At 37.2% G+C, this 22,039-nt stretch overlaps 1 protein-coding gene across 6 annotated transcripts in view; it reads left to right on the top strand.

Annotated features, from left to right (window-relative positions):
• The window catches only part of LOC133640990 (serine/threonine-protein phosphatase 2A 56 kDa regulatory subunit epsilon isoform), a 105,497-nt gene that overhangs the window by 16,595 nt on the left and 66,863 nt on the right, over nucleotides 1-22,039 (top strand). The window contains exon 1 of one of the 6 annotated variants that reach the window (XM_062034751.1): nucleotides 7,232-7,380. The exons of the other annotated variants lie outside the window; for them this stretch is intronic. Coding sequence (XP_061890735.1) covers nucleotides 7,343-7,380 — 38 coding nt within the window. The 5' untranslated portion in view covers nucleotides 7,232-7,342. Of the gene's footprint in view, nucleotides 1-7,231; nucleotides 7,381-22,039 lie in introns of those variants that run through there. 6 annotated transcript variants of the gene reach the window in all.

The raw sequence follows: 22,039 nt of genomic DNA, 5'->3' as shown, positions 1-22,039 counted from the left end.
TGGGGGTCTCTGCTGGAGCTGTTGTCCCCGCGACCCGATTCCGGATAAGCGGTTGAAGATGGATGGATGGATGGAAATGCATTATATTTATATAAGAGTTTTGCTGGCGCACACGCGGGTACAAGCTGTCAGGCTTTAGTGATCGCTCTGTGCATTGTTCTCCTTACTGTACATGCTACCTTGTGTAAGATGCTTCCTCGGTGGAGTTTTTGTGGTCTTGTTCGCCTCGTAAAGAGTCCCATTTCCCCCGCTCAGTTGGATGCTTTGTTTTCAGATGCTGGAATAAGTTTGCTGTGCTGCTGTCTTATTGTAAAGAAACTCTGCAGCGTGCAGTCACTTGTTCTACGCTCGTCGTCGCAAATCTAAAGTACTGGCAACACTTTTCGTCTCTTTGGAACAAATGTTGCACTCTCATTAGCATCAGCCATCGCCGCTGAGGAAATAAGGAGGCGGACAAGGGATCAGGAAGCTTATGGTGGCGAAAAAATATGAGGAGAAAAAATTGATTTTTTTTTATATTTTAAAATCGTCTGCAGCAAAAAACTCTTAATTTATCGATAAACTGGATATGTCGCCCAGGTGTAGTTTATTGCGTGTTAAGGTTTAATTGCATTATTAATGTTATTATTGCATTGGTCTCAAAATAATGCTTACAATTAGAGATGTCCGATAATTGCTTTTTTGCCGATATTCCGATATTGTCCAACTCTTAATTACCGATTCCGATATCAACTAATACCGATATATAAAGTCATTATGCCTAATTTTGTTGTGATGCCCCGCTGGATGCATTAAACAATGTAACAAGGTTTTCCAAAATAAATCAACTCAAGTTATGGAAAAAAATGCCAACATGGCACTGCCATATTTATTATTGAAGTGCATTATTTTTTTTAACATGCCTCAAAACAGCAGCTTGGAATTTGGGATATGCTCTCCCTGAGAGAGCTTGAGGTGGGCGGGTTGGAGGGGGGGCGGGGTTTTGTAGGGGGTAGCGGGGGGTGTGTATATTGTAGCGTCCCGGAAGAGTTAGTGCTGCAAGGGGTTCTGGGTATTTGTTCTGTTGTGTTTATGTTGTGTTACGGTGCGGATGTTCTCCCTAAATGTGTTTGTCATTCTTGTTTGGTGTGGGTTCACAGTGTGGCGCATATTTGTAACAGTGTTAAAGTTGTTTATACGTGCACCCTCAGTGTGACCTGTATGGCTGTTGACCAAGTATGCATTGCATTCACTTGTGTGTGTGAAAAGCCGTAGATATCATGTGACTTGGCCGGCACGCAAAGGCAGTGCCTTTAAGGTTTATTGGCGCTCTGTACTTCTCCCTACGTCCGTGTACACAGCGGCGTCTTAAAAAGTCATAAATTTTACTTTTAGAAACCGATAATTTCCGATATTACATTTTAAAGCATTTATCGGCCCATAATATCAGCAGTCCGATATTATCGGACATCCCTACTTACAATAATATCGTTTATCTGCAATCATTTGTAGGACATTATATTTTCCTTTCATGTGGAACACTGCAGGAAAATCAAGCTAGCAATGAGCTTTGTGGGTCTGTTTTTTACACACTCTTCATTACGGGTGTACACTTCTACCAATAGCTCTTATCGGTACTACATGCAGTTTGTGTAAATAATGATGTAATAATGTGCGTTTTTAGTAGCATTTTTTACTAGCCCAAGAGCTTGTACACCAGCAACGTGATGTAACATCTCACATCAAGGAAGTATTTTATCAACACCTGCTTTGTAAGTCTTAAACAGGTCAAGTGTGTTTGCAGTCCAAGGTGCAAGGCAGTTATGTCCTCATCTTGTAAAGACTGTGTTTCTATTCATTTCCATTACACACTGTAGATCTATCCATCCATCCATGTTAAACTGCTTACTACCTATAGCAATGTTTCAAACAATAGTAATAAATGATGAATAATAGAGTAAAATAATGTTTATGTATGTCACCATATCAAATATATATGTCAATCGAATCAATTGGCATGTTAGCTACCAATGTACTGTATTTTCCAGACTATATATTTTCTCTCAAAACTCGACAGTGCGCCTTATAACCCGCCTAATGTAAGGAATATTTCTGGTTTTGCTTACCGACCTCGAAGCAATTTTATTTGGTACATGGTGTAATGATAAGTGTGACCAGTAGATGGCAGTCAAACATAAGAGATACGTGCAGACTGCACTATGATGGCAATATGACTCAAGTAAACAACACTAACATTTTATATGTTCCATTGAAAATATAGAACATTACATACCGCGTTTAAAAATCTATCAATGTTTTAGTCCGACTTTGGTAAGCTATGAAGCCACACCGCTTGATGTGCTTCAACATACGAGTATTATTATGGTCTGTGTATAAGGTAAGACGTTATCGGCCGTTTTGTTTCGCAATATTATGCAAAAGCAACTTTTCTTACCTTGCTGAATTTTTGACCACTCCTCTTGACAAAATTGGTGCAGTTCAGCTAAATGTGTTGGTTTTCTGACATGGACTTGTTTCTTCAGCATTGTCCACACGTTTAAGTCAGGACTTCGGCAAGGCCATTCTAAAACCTTAATTCGAGCCTGATTTAGCCATTCCTTTACCACTTCTGACGTGTGTTTGGGGTCATTGTCCTGTTGGAACACCCAACTACGCCCAAGACCCAACCTCCAGGCTGATGATTTTAGGTTGTCCTGAAGAATTTGGAGGTAATCCTCCTTTTCCATTGTCCCATTTACTCTCTGTAAAGCACCAGTTCCATTGGCTGCAAAACAGGCCCATAGCATAATACTTCCACCACCATGCTTGACAAAATTGGTGCAGTTCAGCTAAATGTGTTGGTTTTCTGACATGGACTTGTTTCTTCAGCATTGTCCACACGTTTAAGTCAGGACTTCGGCAAGGCCATTCTAAAACCTTAATTCGAGCCTGATTTAGCCATTCCTTTACCACTTCTGACGTGTGTTTGGGGTCATTGTCCTGTTGGAACACCCAACTACGCCCAAGACCCAACCTCCAGGCTGATGATTTTAGGTTGTCCTGAAGAATTTGGAGGTAATCCTCCTTTTCCATTGTCCCATTTACTCTCTGTAAAGCACCAGTTCCATTGGCTGCAAAACAGGCCCATAGCATAATACTTCCACCACCATGCTTGACGGTAGGAATTTTGTTCCCTGGATTAAGGCCTCACCTTTTCTCCTCCAGACATATTGCTGAGTATTGTGGCCAAACAGTTCATTTTTTTGTTCACATCTGACCACAGAACTTTCCTCCAGAAGGTCTTATCTTAGTCCATGTGATCATGGAGCAAGGGCTTCCTTCTTGCATGGTAGCCTCTCAGTTCATGGCGATGCAAAACACTCTTGACTGTGGACACTGACACTTGTGTTCCAGCAGCTTCCAATTCATTGCAGACCTGCTATTTGGTGCTTCTCGGTTGACTCTTGATCACCCTGACCAATTTTCTCTCAGCAGCAGGTGATAGCTTGCGTTTTCTTCCTGATCGTGGCAGTAACAAAACTGTGCCATGCACTTTATACTAAAACAATTGTCTGCACAGTTGCTCTTGGGACTTAAGCTGCTTTGAAATGGCTCCAAGTGACTTTCCTGACTTGTTCAAGTCAATGATGAGTTTTTTTCAGATCTGTGCTGAGTTCGTTTGACTTTCCCATTGTCGCGTTTGTAACTGAGTCTAATGACTGCATCACATGAGCCCTATTTAAAGGGCTCAGATGTCAACAGGTGTCGTCAATCATAATCACTCACATGAAGTTAAGAAGCCATGAAGCTCATTTGATTTGATTGTTACTTTTCTGCGTCACCAACATTGATAATGTATGTTGCTGTATGTATACTTTTGACCCAGCAGATATGCTCACATGTTCAGTAGACCCATAATAAATTCATAAAAGAACCAAGCTTCATGAATGTGAATCGATTCCGGAGCCGCGATTCGATTAAAAATCAATGATTGATGCAGTTTTACATTTATTTTTGTTTCACTAAATAAGCGTTTATCACTTGCGTCTTTTAAAAAAAAAAAAAAGTGCTTTTGTAATGAGAAATTCCCCTCACGTTTATTAAATTCATGGAAATGTGTGCAAAACCAGAACATAGGTGCCCTGTGATAAAGGAGCTGGTCAGATCTCTTGGTGAGGTGGCTTGATGCAGTCAGCCAAATTAAAACTGTCTACATTACTTTATTTACATTAATAAATCGATTATCGACATTTACTAATCGATTTTATAATCGTCCATGTACGAGTTGCGATGCATCTAAAAACCTCGAATATATATATATATATATATATATATATATATATATATATATATATATATATATATATATATATATATATATATATATATATATATATATATATATATATGTATATATATGTATATATATATATATATATATATATATATATATATATATATATATATATATATATATATATGTATATATATGTATATATATATATATATATATATATATATATATATATATGTTAGGGCAGCAACTAACGATTAATTTGATTATCGATTAATCTGTCGATTGTTACTTCGATTAATCGGATAAAAGAGACAAACTAAATGTCTATCCTTTCCAGTATTTTATTGAAAAAAAACAGCATATTGGCACCATACTTATTTTGATTATTGTTTCTCAGCTGTTTGTACATGTTGCAGTTTATAAAGGTTTATTAAAAAAATAATAATAAAAAAAAAAAAATAGCCTCTGCGCATGCGTATAGCATATATCCAACGAATCGATGACTAAATTAATCGCCAACTATTTTTATAATCGAATTCAATCGATTAGTTGTTGCAGCCCTAATATATATATATATATATATATATATATATATATATATATATATATATATATATATATATATATATATATATATATATATATATATATATATATATATATATATATATATATATATATATATATATATATATATATATATATACACCAGTGGCGTGAGGTTTATGTTTTAAAGCTCATACCAGCATTCTTCCCTGCTTGGCACTCAGCATCAAGGGTTGGAATTGGGGGTCACCAAAAATTATTCCCGGGCGCGGCGGCGCTGCTGCCCACTGCTCCCCACTGCTCCCCACTGCTCCCCTCACGTCCCAGGGGGTGAACAAGGGGATGGGTCAAATGCAGAGGACAAATTTCACCACACCTAGTATGTGTGTGACAATCATTGGTACTTTAACTTAACTTTAACTTTACACTTACAAACTGTAGCACACAAAAAAGCGCATTTAATAAAAAAAACGTTATTATGGTCTTACCTTTACTTATAAGTGCGGGAACAGTGGTGTTCGTGTTGGAAGAGTTGTGAATGAATGAAATATGAAATCCGTGCTGCAGTCTGCAGGTGTACCTAATGTTGTGTCCCTGTGGTCGTTCGTGGCTTCTCCGGCGCGAGCATTGTTGTTTTTGCACTTTTTGGCTTCTTGTTAAGTGACTTTTTTTGGGTGGATTCGGTCTTGCACGTGGAGGGTTTGGGTGTGGGCTTTGGTTGGTGTGGCTGCGGCGCTCCCGTCGGGCGGTGCATTCTGTGGCGGAGGTGCTTGGCACCAGGAGGCGGGGTTATGAGACGAGCTTCCAGTTTTATGATCGCTCAGCACAAGAAATACGTTACACACATACAGTTGTTGACAAAATACACTGTACATTATACACCTCAGCTAACTAAACTATGGAAATGTATAATATAATTCATATAGCAATACGGTCTCACTGCACAGCAGGCCAGCAGTTAGCCGAGTCATTGTGCACAATCCATGTTGAGGCGCAACGCAGTGACGTGCCTCAACTGGCTGCTGATCACCGCACCGTCTCTTCTCAGTATTTGAACGGCAAATGTGAAAATAAAAATAAAAATAATCTAAAACTGGTGAAGTTCAATGGAAAATAACTTTACTATAATCACTGGATACATATAACAATTTAATTATTATTTTTTTCTTTTTACTTTTTTTTTTCTTTCCATGATGGCAGGTGAGGCCGTGCCTCCCCTGCCTCTAGTGACTGCACGCCACTGATATATACATATATACATACCGTATTTTTTGGAGTATAAGTCGCTCCGGAGTATAAGTCGCACCGGCCGAAAATGCATAATAAAGAAGTAAGAAAACATATATAAGTCGCACTGCAGTATAAGTCGCATTTTTTGGGGAAATGTATTTGATAAAAGCCAACACCAAGAATAGACATTTGAAAGGCATTTTAAAATAAATAAAGAATAGTGAACAACAGGCTGAATAAGTGTACGTTATATGAGGCATAAATAACCAACTGAGAACGTGCCTGGTATGTTAACGTAACATATTATGGTAAGAGTCATTCAAATAACTAACATATAGAACATGCTATACGTTTACCAAACAATCTGTCACTCCTAATCGCTAAATCCCATGAAATCTTATACGTCTAGTCTCTTACGTGAATGAGATAAATAATATTATTTGATATTTTACAGTAATGTGTTAATAATTTCACACATAAGTCGCTCCTGAGTATAAGTCGCACCCCCGGCCAAACTATGAAAAAAACTGCGACTTATAGTCCGAAAAATACGGTATATATATATATATATATATATATATATATATATATATATATATATATATATATATATATATATATATATATATATATATATGTCTTAATTAGATTGTCCAAAAAATAGTGCTCGATACCGTGGTAGAGCGTAATATGTATGTGTGGGAAAAATCTCCTGAGGATTGAGGAAACCCCTCATGAAACAGGCCTGTAGAGATGAAATAGTCTTGTGATTTTTTCCCACACATACATATATATATATATATATATATTTATCTAAAGCTTTTAGACTTTTTCATTCCAAAGCATGACGTCAGCAACTATTTAAATTAGAGTAAAAAGTGAGGTGGTAAAAGGTGCAGCATAAAATACATTAAAATGTGTGTGTGTGTGTGTGTGTGTGTGTGTGATTTGTGCTCTAAGTTGGTCTTTGGACCCCCCCAGGCCAGATTGTTTATCCCGCTAAGACCTCTTTGTGTGTTTGGGTGCGCGTTGTTGACTTCCTGCGGAGCAGCTCTTTCCTGCCCCGTCCTCTCTTTCGGTTTCACTCTTGCGCCCTCCCTCGTCCTGCTCCTCCCTAATCCCTCCCTCGCCCCCTCCCTGCCTGCCAGGCTGTGATGTCATCATTATGCAAGACACATCGGTGGCGATGGCTGCTGCCTCCTGGCTTCTCTTCACGTCCTATTGTCTAGTTGTCGGGGTGTTTCCTCCATTAGCCTCCCGCTAGCCAGCGACATTTAAAGCGAGTCCCTGATGGTTGGTCATGGGCAGGCTGGTGCACCTCTGCACAGGTAAGCGCAGACCGTTTCCTTCGAGACGGTCCCCTTTTGATTTGGAGGGTCTCTAAGATCTACGGGAAAGACTGACGATCCGAGCTCATCAAATATTCATTTCTGTCTGACGCAGTATCAGAAGTTGTCTGCTCTCTGCAAAACATGTCATTGATGCTTCATCACTCAGGCTATAGTAGAGATGTCCGATAATGGCTTTTTTGCCCATATCCGGTATTGTCCAACTCTTAATTACCGATTCCGATATCAACCGATACCAATATATACAGTCGTGGAATTAACACATTATTATGCATAATTTTGTTGTGATGCCTTAAACATATAAACAGTTTTAGTTATATTGTAAAACTTTCAAATGTTGCTTGGAGTGATAAGAGTAGAACCGCTATGGATGTCTAGATGACAGTTGAGAGCCCTAAATGAAAGGACACTGCAGCACCTGCAGTGACTGTAGTCGTCCTAAAGATGGCGCCATCGTACAAACAATAAAACACCACTTAATTTGCTTTTTAGAAAAATATTTTTTAATTATGACTGTCAGCGAATAAAAAATCATAAATAAGCCACTGGGTTCAAAGTGCAGAAAAAAAGTAGCGGCTTATAGTCCGAAATTTCGGGTAATAAAGGAGAATAAAGACGTAGTTTAAATATGGTGCTGATATGGTTAAACTGGCAACAACACTCACCATAAATACATTGAAAATCTTACAGTCAATAGATGTGATCGATATTAGAGATGTCCGATAATATCGGACTGCCGATATTATGGGCCGATAAATGCTTTAAAATGTAATATCGGAAATTATCGGTATCGGTTTCAAAAAGTACAATTTATGACTTTTTAAAACGCCGCTGTGTACACGGACGTAGGGAGAAGTACAGAGCGCCAATGAACCTTAAAGGCACTGCCTTTGCGTGCCGGCCCAGTCACATAATATCTACGGCTTTTCACACACACAAGTGAATGCAAGGCATACTTGGTCAACAGCCATACAGGTCACACTGAGGGTGGCCGTATAAACAACTTTAACACTGTTACAAATATGCGCCACACTGTGAACCCACACCTAACAAGAATGACAAACACATTTCGGGAGGACATCCGCACCGTAACACAACATAAACACAACAGAACAAATACCCAGAACCCCTTGCAGCACTAACTCTTCCGGGACGCTACAATATACACCCCCCGCTACCTCCTACCCCCCCAACTCAACCCCGCCCACCTCAACCTGCTCATGCTCTCCCAAATTCCAAGCTGCTGTTTTGAGGCATGTTAAAAAAAAATAATGCACTTTGTGACTTCAATAATAAATATGGCAGTGCCATGTTGGCATTTTTTTCCATAACTTGAGTTGATTTATTTTGGAAAACCTTGTTACATTGTTCAATGCATCCAGCGGGGCATCACAACAAAATTAGCCATAATAATGTGTTAATGCCACGACTGTATATATCGGTATCGGTTGATATCGGAATCGGTAAATAAGAGTTGGACAATATCGGATATCGGCAAAAAAGCAATTAACGGACATCTCTAGATGTGATCAATATACTGTATGTATCGGCTGATCTGACTAATGGATGGTCAGTATTGGAATCGGCAACATCCTGAAATAAAACCTATACACACACTAAGGAGAAGCCATTAAACCTGAAACTTTATCTCTAAACACGGTAGAAAAGTCATCAATGAGTTCAGCATCGATAGATCGCTACTAGAGATGTCCGATAATGGCTTTTTTGCCGATATCCGATATTCCGATATTGTCGATATCGATTCCGATATCAACCGATACCGATATATACAGTTGTGGAATTAACACATTATTATGCCTAATTTTGTTGTGATGCCCCGCTGGATGCATTGAACAATGTAACAAGGTTTTCCAAAATAAATCAACTCAAGTTATGGAAAAAAAATGCCAACATGGCACTGCCATATTTATTATTGAAGTCACAAAGTGCATTATTTTTTTTTAACATGCCTCAAAACAGCAGCTTGGAATTTGGGACATGCTCTCCCTGAGAGAGCATGAGGAGGTTGAGGTTGAGGTTGGGGGGTGGCGGGGGTCGGGGGTAGCGGGGGGTGTATATTGTAGCGTCCCGGAAGAGTTAGTGCTGCAAGGGGTTCTGGGTATTTGTTCTGTTGTGTTTATGTTGTGTTATGGTGCTGATGTTCTCCCGAAATGTGTTTGTCATTCTTGTTTGGTGTGGGTTCACAGTGTGGCGCATATTTGTAACAGTGTTAAAGTTGTTTATACGGTCACCCTCAGTGTGACCTGTATGGCTGTTGACCAATTATGCCTTGCATTCACTTGTGTGTGTGAAAAGCCGTAGATATTATGTGACTGGGCCGGCACGCAAAGGCAGTGCCTTTAAGGTTTATTGGCGCTCTGTACTTCTCCCTACGTCCGTGTACACAGCGGCGTTTTAAAAAGTCATACATTTTACTTTTTGAAACCGATAATTTCCGATATTACATTTTAAAGCATTTATCGGCCGATAATATCGGCAGTCCGATATTATCGGATATCTTTAATTGCTACATATCGTAACATGAGCAGAAGTGGAAGTGAAAGGGTTTCAAAATAAGAGTCTCTGCATAAATGTTCATTAACATAGAGGATTTGCCATATGTATTAGTTGGCGGGCCGTCCACAAATAAACAAAGGTATGGGAAACAGATGTCCACACGGTTCTCTGCACATCTTGATAGTTGTCCAAATCGAGAGGTAGAATTTGTCAAAGGACGCTTTTGATGCTCGATGGTGTCAGACGAAGGATGTCCCAACAGGAAGAGTTGTTCCAAGGCAGCTGTCTCTTCCTGTTTTTCACGTGCCTCCTCACTACCCCTGCCTCTTGGCAGTGAACCTATCATGTAGCCTTGTAGGCTGATATCACTTGTTAGCCCGAATGCTAACGCTGCCATCAATGGTGTCCGTGATGTCAGGCTATCTTCAGGCGTCTGCAGGGTCTTATTCACCTAAGCATCCTCACCAGAGCTGCCATGACATAAACGTAAAGTGAAATGATGTCATTGTGAAGAGAAGGAACATTTGTTTGGGAGATAATGTGTACTGTACCGCTCTTTTATCCCCAACACACTCCACCCCCCGTCCTGAACTAAACAATGTCAAGGCGGCCACTCAACTCAGAAGCTCTGCTTGTGTTGTTGTGAACGACATCGTGGATGTAAGATCAACGTACAAACAGTACAGCAGTCGCAACTGGAAAGGCTCTCTTTTTTTTTTTTTTTACATTTGTTGACAGACGACTCGTTTCTCGTCAAGCTCGGAACAGCAGCACACTTTACCCCCTTCACAGTAAAAGCGCGCTGCACCACATCCGGTCTGACTGCGCTAACAAAATAAAGGTTTCAAAAAAGTACCTTTTAAATGTACTTGAAACTCTTATCTTACACGTACAAAAAGTTTTACACTTTGACTTAAAATACTGCTCAAAATTGTCCGAAGGTGTATTGGTCCAATACATTTGCAGGTATTCACATTTAATTAACAAACATTTTATTTTACATTTTTAATGATACGAAATTAGGGCTGCAACAACTAATCGATTAAAATCGATTATAAAAATAGTTGGCGATTAATTTAGTCATGCGCAGAGGCTACTTTCATTTCTTTTTTTTTATTTTTCTTTTTTTTTTATTTATATAAACCTTTATTTATAAACTGCAACATTTACAAACAGCTGAGAAACAATAATGACAATAATTATGGTGCCAGTATGCTGTTTTTTTTCTCAATAAAATACTGGAAAAGGATAGAAATGTAGTTTGTCTCTTTTATCCGATTATTAATCGATTAATCGAAGTAATAATCGACAGATTAATCGATTATCAAATAAGTTGTTAGTTGCAGCCCTATACGAAATACTCTTGTGATAAAGTCTAAAAAGTTTTAAAAAAAATATATATATATATTTATATATCATAAAAAAACCTGAATTTTTGTTTTTAACAATTATTATTGTATTTGTTGTGGTTTATTTGTTACTCATTAATATCTTTTGTTCTTTAAAATCGTATTTAAAGTTGAGTTTTGTGGATGTAAAAAAACCTTGTGTTTTCAAATTATTCAATAATCGTGTTATTAATCGCGATTACAATAACAACAAAAATAATTGTGATTATTATTTTTGCCATAATCATCCAGCCCTAATATATATTCAGCGATAGCTAACGTTAGCTAACAACACACAATTCTGGTAATTCCGGGTAGTCAGGCACTTTTCGGAACCGGGAAATATGCTGGCTTGAATGTCAAGGGTGAGTGGAGTGTGTGGATGTCGGAACAAATTCAAATCGGATGAGAAATGTGGGAAATGCAGTCGATTGTATAATGCTCGTTCAGACAAAATTCCAGGAATCTTGGGGAAGGGAGAACATGTTTTGGTTCGCTATATTGGAAGTGTTGTGTGTGTGTATGGTTGAAATGTCAAAATTAGGAATTTAGGGCATTGTAGAAGTATGAATATGTCCATTCATTTGAATGGGAAATTCCTAGAATTGTTTTGGAAAACCGGGAACTTTATGTAAATATAAATAATACCACAATTGTCCTAGATCAGGGGTCGGCAACCCAGAATGTTTAAAGAGGACCAAAAATACAAAGAAAAATCTCTGTTGCCACAAAACATTTTTAAAGCCTTATTTACGCATTATAATGAAGGCAACACATGATTTAAGTGTCTATATTAGCTATATTAGCCTACTATCAAAATGACTATGTGTCGCAGGCTGATGCAAATCTTCGTTGACAGAAATGTTGAAATGTAATATTTATGCTACACATTTTTACAACATTGGAAAACATTATTACAACGGAGGCTTTTCAGAGGGTGAGATAACTCCTGAAAATGACTGGCTTATAATGGCCAAAGGTAAAGATGTGTGTGTTCAAGTTGAAGGAAACGGAAACTACAACTAAAATGAGCTCAAATATACCTAAAATACGAGGCATAATGATGCATTATGTACATACAGCTAGCATAAATAGCATGTTAGCGTCGATTAGCTTGCGGTCATGCGTTGACCAAATATGCCTGATTAGCACTCCACGCAAGTCAATAACATCAACAAAGCTCACGTTTGTGGCTTCACGCACAGCATAAAACGTTTGATGGACAAAATGAGATAAAGGAGTGGTATAAAACACATCTTTCTGTGGCAGCATCAAGGAATGTTCTACATGTAAACAAACTACGGTGTGTTCAAGGACTTCCGAAATTAGGACCCGATGGCGGGCGTTTTTTTCCTCATGTTTTTCCATTTTCGTACATTTTTGAAAAAGCTCCAGGAAGCCTCTAGGAAGGCGCTAAGAAGCCGTGCGTTGCCGACCCCCGTCCTAGATGTTATGAATGGGTTGGTGTTGGAATTTCTCCAAACGGTTTAAAAAGGTTGACGTAGTAACAGCTGGAATATAAGCGGGTATTTTGAAACTCCTGGAATATAGGGAAAACAGGAAAGTTTTACGAAAAAAAAGGTAACTTTTGTGTTCCCAACTAAAAGGAATGTTTTGAAGGTGGCATGGTCAAAAGCGGTTGAAAAATGTGGACTGTGAAAACTTTCCGGGAAGAGGTGAAAAATAGGGCTTTGGAAAACCGGGAATTCCTGGAATTTTTTTTTAAATTGGAGAATGGTAGTTTGATTGCCAAAGGTGAGTGGAATGTGTGGATGGTGGAACGGTTCGAATCGGTTGTTGGAATTGTGCAAGTTCGAAAAATTCCCGTTTCATTTTTAATAGGAAAATGTCTCAGAAAACCGGGAATTCTGGGTAATCTGGGATATTTTTCCGGGTAGTCAGGCACTTTTCGGAACCGGCAAACATGCTGGCTTGCATGTCCAGGGTGAGTGGAGTGTGTGGGTGTTGGAACACATTTTTTAAATCGACTGAGAAATGTGGGAAATGCAGTTCCAGCAAATTCCGGGAATCTTGGGGAAGGGTGAACATGTTTTGGTTTGTTATATTGGAAGAGTAGTCTGTGTGTATGGTTGAAATGTCAAAATTGGGTAAAAATGCTGCAAAACTTTGAGAATTTAGGGCATTGTAGAACTATGAGTATGTCCATTCATTTGAATGGGAAATTCCTAGAAATTTTAAGGAAAACTGGTAACTTTTTGTAAATATAAATAATACCACAATTGTCCTAGATGATATGAATGGGTTGGTGTTGGAATTTTTTTCGAAAACGGTTGAAAAAGGTTGACGTTGTACCAGTTTGAATTTAAATGGGTATTTTGGAATTCCTGGAATTTGGGGAAAACGGGAAAATTTTACGGAAAAAAAAGGTAACTTTTGTTTTCCCAACTAAGAGGGACGTTTTGAAGGTGGAATGGCCAAAGCGGTTAAAAAATTTGTACTGCGAAAACTTTCTGGGAAAATAGGGCTTTGGAAAACCGGGAATTCCCGGAATTCTTTTTTATATTTGGAAAATGGTAGTTTGATTGCCCAAGCTGAGTGGAGTGTGTGGATGGTTGAAATGTCAAAATCGGGTAAAAATGCAGCAAAACTTTGAGAATTTAGGGCATCGTAGAACTATGAATATGTCCATTCATTTGAATGGGAAATTCCTAGAAATTTTCAGGAAAACTGTTAACTTTTGGAAATATAAATAATACCACAATTGTCCTAGATGATATGAATGGGTTGGTGTTGGAATTTTTTCTAAACGGTTGAAAAATGTTGACGTTGTACCAGTTTGAATTTAAATGGGTATTTTGTAATTCCTGGAATTTGGGGAAAACGGGAAAGTTTTACGAAAAAAAAGGTAACTTTTGTTTTCCCAACTAAGAGGAACATTTTGAAGGTGGAATGGTCAAAAGCGGTTGAAAAATGTGTACTGCGAAAACTTTCTGGGAAACTAGGGCTTTGGAACACCGGGAATTCCTGGAATTTTTTTTAAATTGGAAAATGGTAGTTTAATTGCCCAAAGTGAGTGGAGTGTGTGGATGGTTGAAATGTCAAAATCGGGTAAAAATGCTGCAAAACTTTGAGAATTTAGGGCATTGTAGAACTATGAGTATGTCCATTCATTTGAATGGGAAATTCCTAGTAATTTTCAGGAAAACTGGTAACTTTTTGTAAATTGGGACAAGCGGTAGAAAATAGATGGATGGATTGATATGAATGGGTTGGTGTTGGAATTTTTTCGAAAACGGTTGAAAAAGGTTCACGTTGTACCTTTTTTAATTTAAATGGGTATTTTGGAATTCCTGGAATTTGAAGAATACGGGAAAGTTTTTACGGAAAAAAAAAAGGTAACTTTTTTTTTCCCAACTAAGAGGAACGTTTTGAAGGTGGAATGGTCAAAAGCGGTTGAAAAATGTGTACTGCGAAAACTTTCTGGGAAAATAGGGCTTTGGAAAACCGGGAAATCCTGGAATTTTTTTTAAATTTGGAAAATGGTAGTTTGATTGCCCACAGTGAGTGGAGTGTGTGGATAGTTGAAATGTCAAAATTGGGTAAAAATGCTGCAAACTTTTGAGAATTTAGGGCATTGTAGAACTATGAGTATGTCCATTCATTTGAATAGGAAATTCCTAGAAATTTTCAGGAAAACTGGTAACTTTTTGTAAATCGGGACAAGCAGTAGAGGATGAATGGGTTGGTGTTGGAATTTTTTCGAAACGGTTGAAAAAGGTTGTTGTTGTACCAGTTTGAATTTAAATGGGTATTTTGAAATTCCTGGAATTTGGGGAAAACGGGAAAGTTTTTACGAAGAAAAACAAGGTAACTTTTGTTTTCCCAACTAAGAGGAACGTTTTGAAGGTGGAATGGTCAAAAGCGGTTGAAAAACTGCTACTGCGAAAACTTTCTGGGAAAATAGGGCTTTGGAACACCGGGAATTCCTGGAATTTTTTTAAATTTGGAAAATGGTATTTTGATTGCCCAAAGTGAGTGGAGTGTGTGGATGGTTGAAATGTCAAAATTGGGTAAAAATGCTGTAAAACTTTGAGAGTTTAGGGCATAGTAGAACTATTGAGTATGTCCATTCATTTGAATGGGAAATTCCTAGAAATTTCCAGGAAAACTGGTAACTTTTTGTAAATCGGGACAAGCGGTAGAAAATGGATGGATGGATATGAATGGGTTGGTGTTGGAAATTTTTCGAAACGGTTGAAAAAGGTTGACGTTGTTGTGGGAATTGTGCAAGTTAAAAAAATGCCCCATTCATTTTTAATGGTAAAATGTCTCAGAAAACTGGGAATTCTGGGTAATCTGGGATATTTTTCCAGGTAGTCAGGCACTTTTCGGAACCGGCAAACATGCTGGCTTCAATGTCCAGGGTGAGTGGAGTGTGTGGGTGTTGGAACACATTTTTTAAATCGAATGAGAAATGCGGGAAATGCAGTTCCAGCAAATTCTAGGAATCTTGGGGAAGGGTGAACATGTTTTGGTTTGTTATATTGGAAGAGTAGTGTGTGTGTATGGTAGAAATGTTAAAATCGGGTAAAAATGCTGAAAAATTGGAGATTTTAAAGCATTGTAGAACTATGAATATGTCCATTCATTTATATGGGAAATTCCTATACATTTTCAGGAAAACTGGTAACTTTTTGTAAATATAAATAATACAACAATTGTCCTAGATGATATGAATGGTGTTGGAATTTTTTTTAAACGGTTGAAAAAGGTTGACGTTGTACCAGTTTGAATTTAAATGGGTATTTTGGAATTCCTGGAATTTGGGGAAAACGGGAAAGTTTAACGGGGAAAAAAAGGTAACTTTTGTTTTCCCAACTAAGAGGAATGTTTTGAAGGTGGAATGGTCAAAAGCGGTTGAAAAATGTGTACTGCGAAAACTTTCTGGGAAAATAGGGCTTTGGAAAACCGGGCATTCCTGGAATTTTTTTTTAATTTGGAAAATGGTAGTTTGATTGCCCAAAGTGAGTGGAGTGTGTGGATAGTTGAAATGTCAAAATTGGGTAAAAATGCTGCAAAACTTTGAGAATTTAGGGCATTGTAGAACTATGAGTATGTCCATTCATTTGAATGGGAAATTCCTAGTAATTTTCAGGAAAACTGGTAACTTTTTGTAAATTGGGACAAGCGGTAGAAAATGGATGGATGGATTGATATGAATGGGTTGGTGTTGGAATTTTTTCGAAAACGGTTGAAAAAGGTTCACGTTGTACCTTTTTTAATTTAAATGGGTATTTTGGAATTCCTGGAATTTGAAGAATACGGGAAAGTTTTTACGGAAAAAAAAAAGGTAACTTTTGTTTTCCCAACTAAGAGGAACGTTTTGAAGGTGGAATGGTCAAAAGCGGTTGAAAAATGTGTACTGCGAAAACTTTCTGGGAAAATAGGGCTTTGGTAAACTGGGAATTCCTGGAATTTTTTTTTAATTTGGAAAATGGTAGTTTGATTGCCCAAAGTGAGTGGAGTGTGTGGATAGTTGAAATGTCAAAATTGGGTAAAAATGCTGCACAACTTTGAGAACTTAGGGCATTGTAGAACTAACTATGAGTATGCCCATTCATTTGAATGGGAAATTCCTAGAAATTTTCAGGAAAACTGGTAACTTTTTGTAAATCGGGACAAGCGGTAGAGGATGAATGGGTTGGTGTTGGAATTTTTTCGAAACGGTTGAAAAAGGTTGTTGTTGTACCAGTTTGAATTTAAATGGGTATTTTGGAATTCCTGGAATTTGGGGAAAACGGGAAAGTTTAACGGGGAAAAAAAGGTAACTTTTGTTTTCCCAACTAAGAGGAATGTTTTGAAGGTGGAATGGTCAAAAGCGGTTGAAAAATGTGTACTGCGAAAACTTTCTGGGAAAATAGGGCTTTGGTAAACTGGGAATTCCTGGAATTTTTTTTTAATTTGGAAAATGGTAGTTTGATTGCCCAAAGTGAGTGGAGTGTGTGGATAGTTGAAATGTCAAAATTGGGTAAAAATGCTGCACAACTTTGAGAATTTAGGGCATTGTAGAACTAACTATGAGTATGCCCATTCATTTGAATGGGAAATTCCTAGAAATTTTCAGGAAAACTGGTAACTTTTTGTAAATATAAATAATACCACAATTGTCCTAGATGATATGAATGGGTTGGTGTTGGAATTTTTTCGAAACTGTTGAAAAAGGTTGACGTTGTACCAGTTTGAATTTAAGTGGGTATTTTGGAATTTCATGGAATTTGGGGAAAACGGGAAAGTTTTACGGAAAAAAAGAAAGGTAACTTTTCTTTTCCCAACTAAGAGGAACGTTTTGAAGGTGGAATGGTCAGAAGCGGTTGAAAAATGTGTTCTGGGAAAATAGGGCTTTGGAAAACCGGGAATTCCTGGAATTTTTTTAAAAATTGGAAAATGGTAGTTTGATTGCCCAAGGTGAGTGGAGTGTGTGGATGGTGGAACGGTTTGAAGCGGTTGTGGGAATTGTGCAAGTTCAAAAAATGCCCCATTCATTTTTAATGGGAAAATGTCTCAGAAAACCGTGAATTCTGGGTAATCTGGGATTTGTGAGTGTGAATGTTGTCTGAACGGGACAAGCGGTAGAAAATGGATGGATGGATGGATGGATGTTTTTGAGGAATCAAATATTTTCATACTCAAACCGGATTAAAGCTGTGGGCTGTGGAGGGCTCCAAACTTTTGCAACGGAATAATAATAATAGATGATTTTTTTTGGACATTCACACAATAATTATTGACACGGTTCAAAGCGTCACTTTGTGTGTGTCATCGCTGTCAACCAGGGGGGTCCAAAGTGTGGCCCGGGGGCCGTTTTCAGCCCACAGCTTTTTATTTATTAACTTTCCTCCTGGCTCTCAGCATAAACTAAGAATCAAATAAATGGTAAAAAAAAGTTGTTGCTTTGTCGCCTATAAAGCAAAAAGGTGGCAAAGAAAATGACCGTGACTTTAAAAGTCAGGTAAGCACAATTCTAGCGCTCTGACTTGAGCTGTTAATGAGGAGAAGCCCCGTCCACCGAGAAATGCAGCAATGTGTTTGTGTGCTCGCTTTGTTTGATGTAATCAGCTGCTCACACACAACCGTGAAGGTTTCCTCGGCTTCCTCCCGCTGGGGCGACTCCCGAGTCTCAGAGCTGCGTCCATTGTTTGTGTTTGAGTCTGTTTACGTATTAGGGCTGGGCGATATGGCCTTTTATTAATATCTTGATATTTTTAGGCCATGTCACGATACACGACATATATCTGGATATTTTGCCTTAGCCTTGAATGAACACTTGATGCATATAATCACAGCAGTATGATGATTCTATGTGTCTACATTAAAACATTCTTCTTCATTCTGCATTAATATATGCTACTTTTAAACGTTCATGCAGAGAGGGAAATCACAACTAAGTCAATTTAGCAAAAGTGTATTTATTAAACAGTTATTAAGCAGTGGCACAAACATTCATGTCATTTCCAAAACAGAAAGTGCAAGATTGTCAGAGACATTTTAAAACAAGCTATAAGTGCACTTTTGTGCATGATGACTAGGGATGCTACTCGAAACTGGTTTTCCCGGTTGTTTGATAAGAAAAGAACTGAGTCCTCAGACTCTAATCCCTTTTTGAGAACCGGTACCCGTTATCGAGACCACTATAGTAAAGGAAAAGAGTTGATTCTTTATTCGAATCCCGTCCCGATCAGAAATGCTCCGTGGGACATCACGTAGCTCAGTCATTAGGCGCAGATAGCGAAAGCAGGAAAACAATGGACGGGAAAAAGCGCTCCAAGGTGTAATAAAGTTCAAAACAAAAGCTATAATCCATCGAATAACTTTACTGAGAGATTTTAGCAGGGTAAAACACATGACAAACACTTTTACGACCAACCGGAAACATAGCAACGCACCTCCTTTACGGCAGCTGTCGCAACGTTCTTAAAACAACCGCAGCACATACATATATATATATATACAACACATCTCCCTTTTTTAACTTTTGTTTTTCTTTCCTTGTAAACAAAACAAAATCACACTGTAGATGTGTTGTCGGTCTAATTATAAATAATGCAGATGAGGCGTGTTGGCTGAGTTCTTGACGTTTACTTTCACAGCGTGGCAACATGCAACACTTTTCGGGGCTACCGCGCATGCTCGTAACTCCCGTTGCATGCTGGGTAGTGTAGTTGTTATATTCTCTAGCTCATAACATTTTTCCCCCATAAAGAAATAATGTTAACTCAATAAAGTGTATTTCTTTTTTTAGCTTTAACTTTTCATTTATTAGCATTGTAACCACATTTGCAAATAACTTTTCTCTTCATAGAATGTTCTTTCAATAGAGAAATAAAGTGCAAAAATGTCAAAGCATCATAACAAACAGTTATGTCAAATAGCAGAAGTGCACTTTTTGGAGAGCTGTATTATTTTCAGTTTTGTGCCCAAGGGACTGATTTTATTTAACACTATATTATTATTTATACACCTATAGTGATCACAGAGACAGGTTGTTTTTGTGTTCCTGTATATATTTGTTTCTCTGAAAAATCCCACTTAATATACTTTGGGTAACAACAGTCAATATTTATTTATTTTATTTTATTTATTTAGGTGGGTAACAGCCAATATTTATTTATTTATTAGATTTTATTTTTTTATTATATAATAAAAGTGAGCTTTTGTTAAACCAAATATTGTGTATTTTTTTCCATATACAACAACCTATCTGGACTCGATAAGAGAATCAATAAGGAATCGGTTCGATAAGAGGATTCGATAATAGGCTCGAACTCGATAATTTCTTATCAAACATCATCCCTAATGATGACACACAAGATATTTCAATAAGTGTCACATAAAAATGAGCTGCATATCAAATAGTATATGTCCTACGGCAGGGATGTCCAAAGTGCGGCCATTTGCGGCCCGCAGGTCATTTTTTTCACGGCCCATTTTAAAATACGATTAAAAAAAATTAAAAACATAAAAAGTGGAATGAAAGACCAAACAGGTAAAATGTAACAAGAAAATGTTGCAATGTTCACTAATAACACAAAGCTGCCATGCAGGCTGTTTCTTTCTTTAAAAAATAATAATGAATCAAATCAATGTTATTATGAATTATTGACCTATCCGAGGCTCCAATTACATCACATTAAATATTGCACTTTGAGATATTTTTGGGGGAAAGTGTTGCATATTTTGTGTTTGCCATTTAAAAAATTGAGCTGTTTTTTTTTGTTTTTTTTTAAAGAAGGGCCTTAAAAGAACAAACAAAAAACATAAACAACAATACAACGTATAATTGACGGATGGATCTGAAGTTGATCTCGAGATTATTGTGTTAAAAGTAAACAGTAAAAAAAAATGTATAATTTATTTTTTAACACTTTAATGAGTAGGACCCTTTTGGTTCCCCAATAATTTTTGTGTGATTTGTTTTTAAGTGTCATCGCTCAAAAAATAATAATAAGTCTTAACTTTAAAGAAATACACTCTATACATTGCTAATGTGGTAAATGACTATTCTAGCTGCAAATGTCTGGTTTTTGGTGCAATATCTACATAGGTGTATAGAGGCCCATTTCCAGCAACTATCACTCCAGTGTTCTAATGGTACAATGTGTTTGCTCATTGGCTCAGAAGGCTAATTGATGATTAGAAAACCCTTGTGCAATCATGTTCACACATCGGAAAACAGTTTAGCTCGTTACAGAAGCTACAAAACTGACCTTCCTTTGAGCAGATTGAGTTTCTGGAGCATCACATTTGTGGGGTCAATTAAACGCTCAAAATGGCCAGAAAAAGAGAACTTTCATCTGAAACTCGACAGTCTATTCTTGTTCTTAGAAAAATTGTTTGGGTGGCCCCAAACTTTTGAACGGTAGTATATATATATATATATATATATATATATATATATATATATATATATATATATATATATATATATATATATATATATATATATATATATATATATATATATATATATATATATATATATATATATATATATATATATATATATATATATATATATATATATATCAATTCATACTGTAACATCCTGCTGGTGGTCATGATTTGATGATGTTCATTGTTCCCATGATTGCCTGAAAGTTGATTGGCCAAGAATGAGGAAGTCTTGTTGCGTGTCTGTGGAAGGACGGAAAGGAAAGTGTTTGTATGGAAGGTAAATCCTGTTGGAATTGTGCCAGCTCTTACCATAAGATTGGCAATAATAGTTAAAAATAGCGTGAGATGTTTGACTTCTTCTGGAGGTTACATTACATGGTATTACTTTAATTATTTTTCAGTAGAGATGGCCGATAATATCGGCCTGCCGATATTATCGGCCGATAAATGCTTTAAAATGTAATATCGGAAATTATCGGTATCGTTTTTTTTATTATCGGTATTGTTTTTTTTTGTTTTTTTTTATTAAATCAACATGAAAAACACAAGATACACTTACAATTAGGGCTGCAACAACTAATCGATTAAAATCAATTATAGAAATAGTTGCCGATTAATTTAGTCATCGATTCGTTGGATCTATGCTATGCGCATGCGCAGAGGCATTTTTTTAATTTATTTTTTTTGTAATTTTTATTATTTTTATTTTTATTTTTATAAACCTTTATTTATAAACTGCAACATGTACAAACAGCTGAGAAACAATAATCAAAATAAGTGTGGTGCCAGTATGCTGTTTTTTTTTTCAATAAAATACCGGA

The sequence above is a fragment of the Entelurus aequoreus genome, linkage group LG23 (assembly GCF_033978785.1).
Source record: "Entelurus aequoreus isolate RoL-2023_Sb linkage group LG23, RoL_Eaeq_v1.1, whole genome shotgun sequence".
Lineage (NCBI taxonomy): Eukaryota > Metazoa > Chordata > Actinopteri > Syngnathiformes > Syngnathidae > Entelurus > Entelurus aequoreus.
Note: the sequence above shows the minus strand (reverse complement) of the source record. Positions and strands in the feature narration are given on the sequence as shown.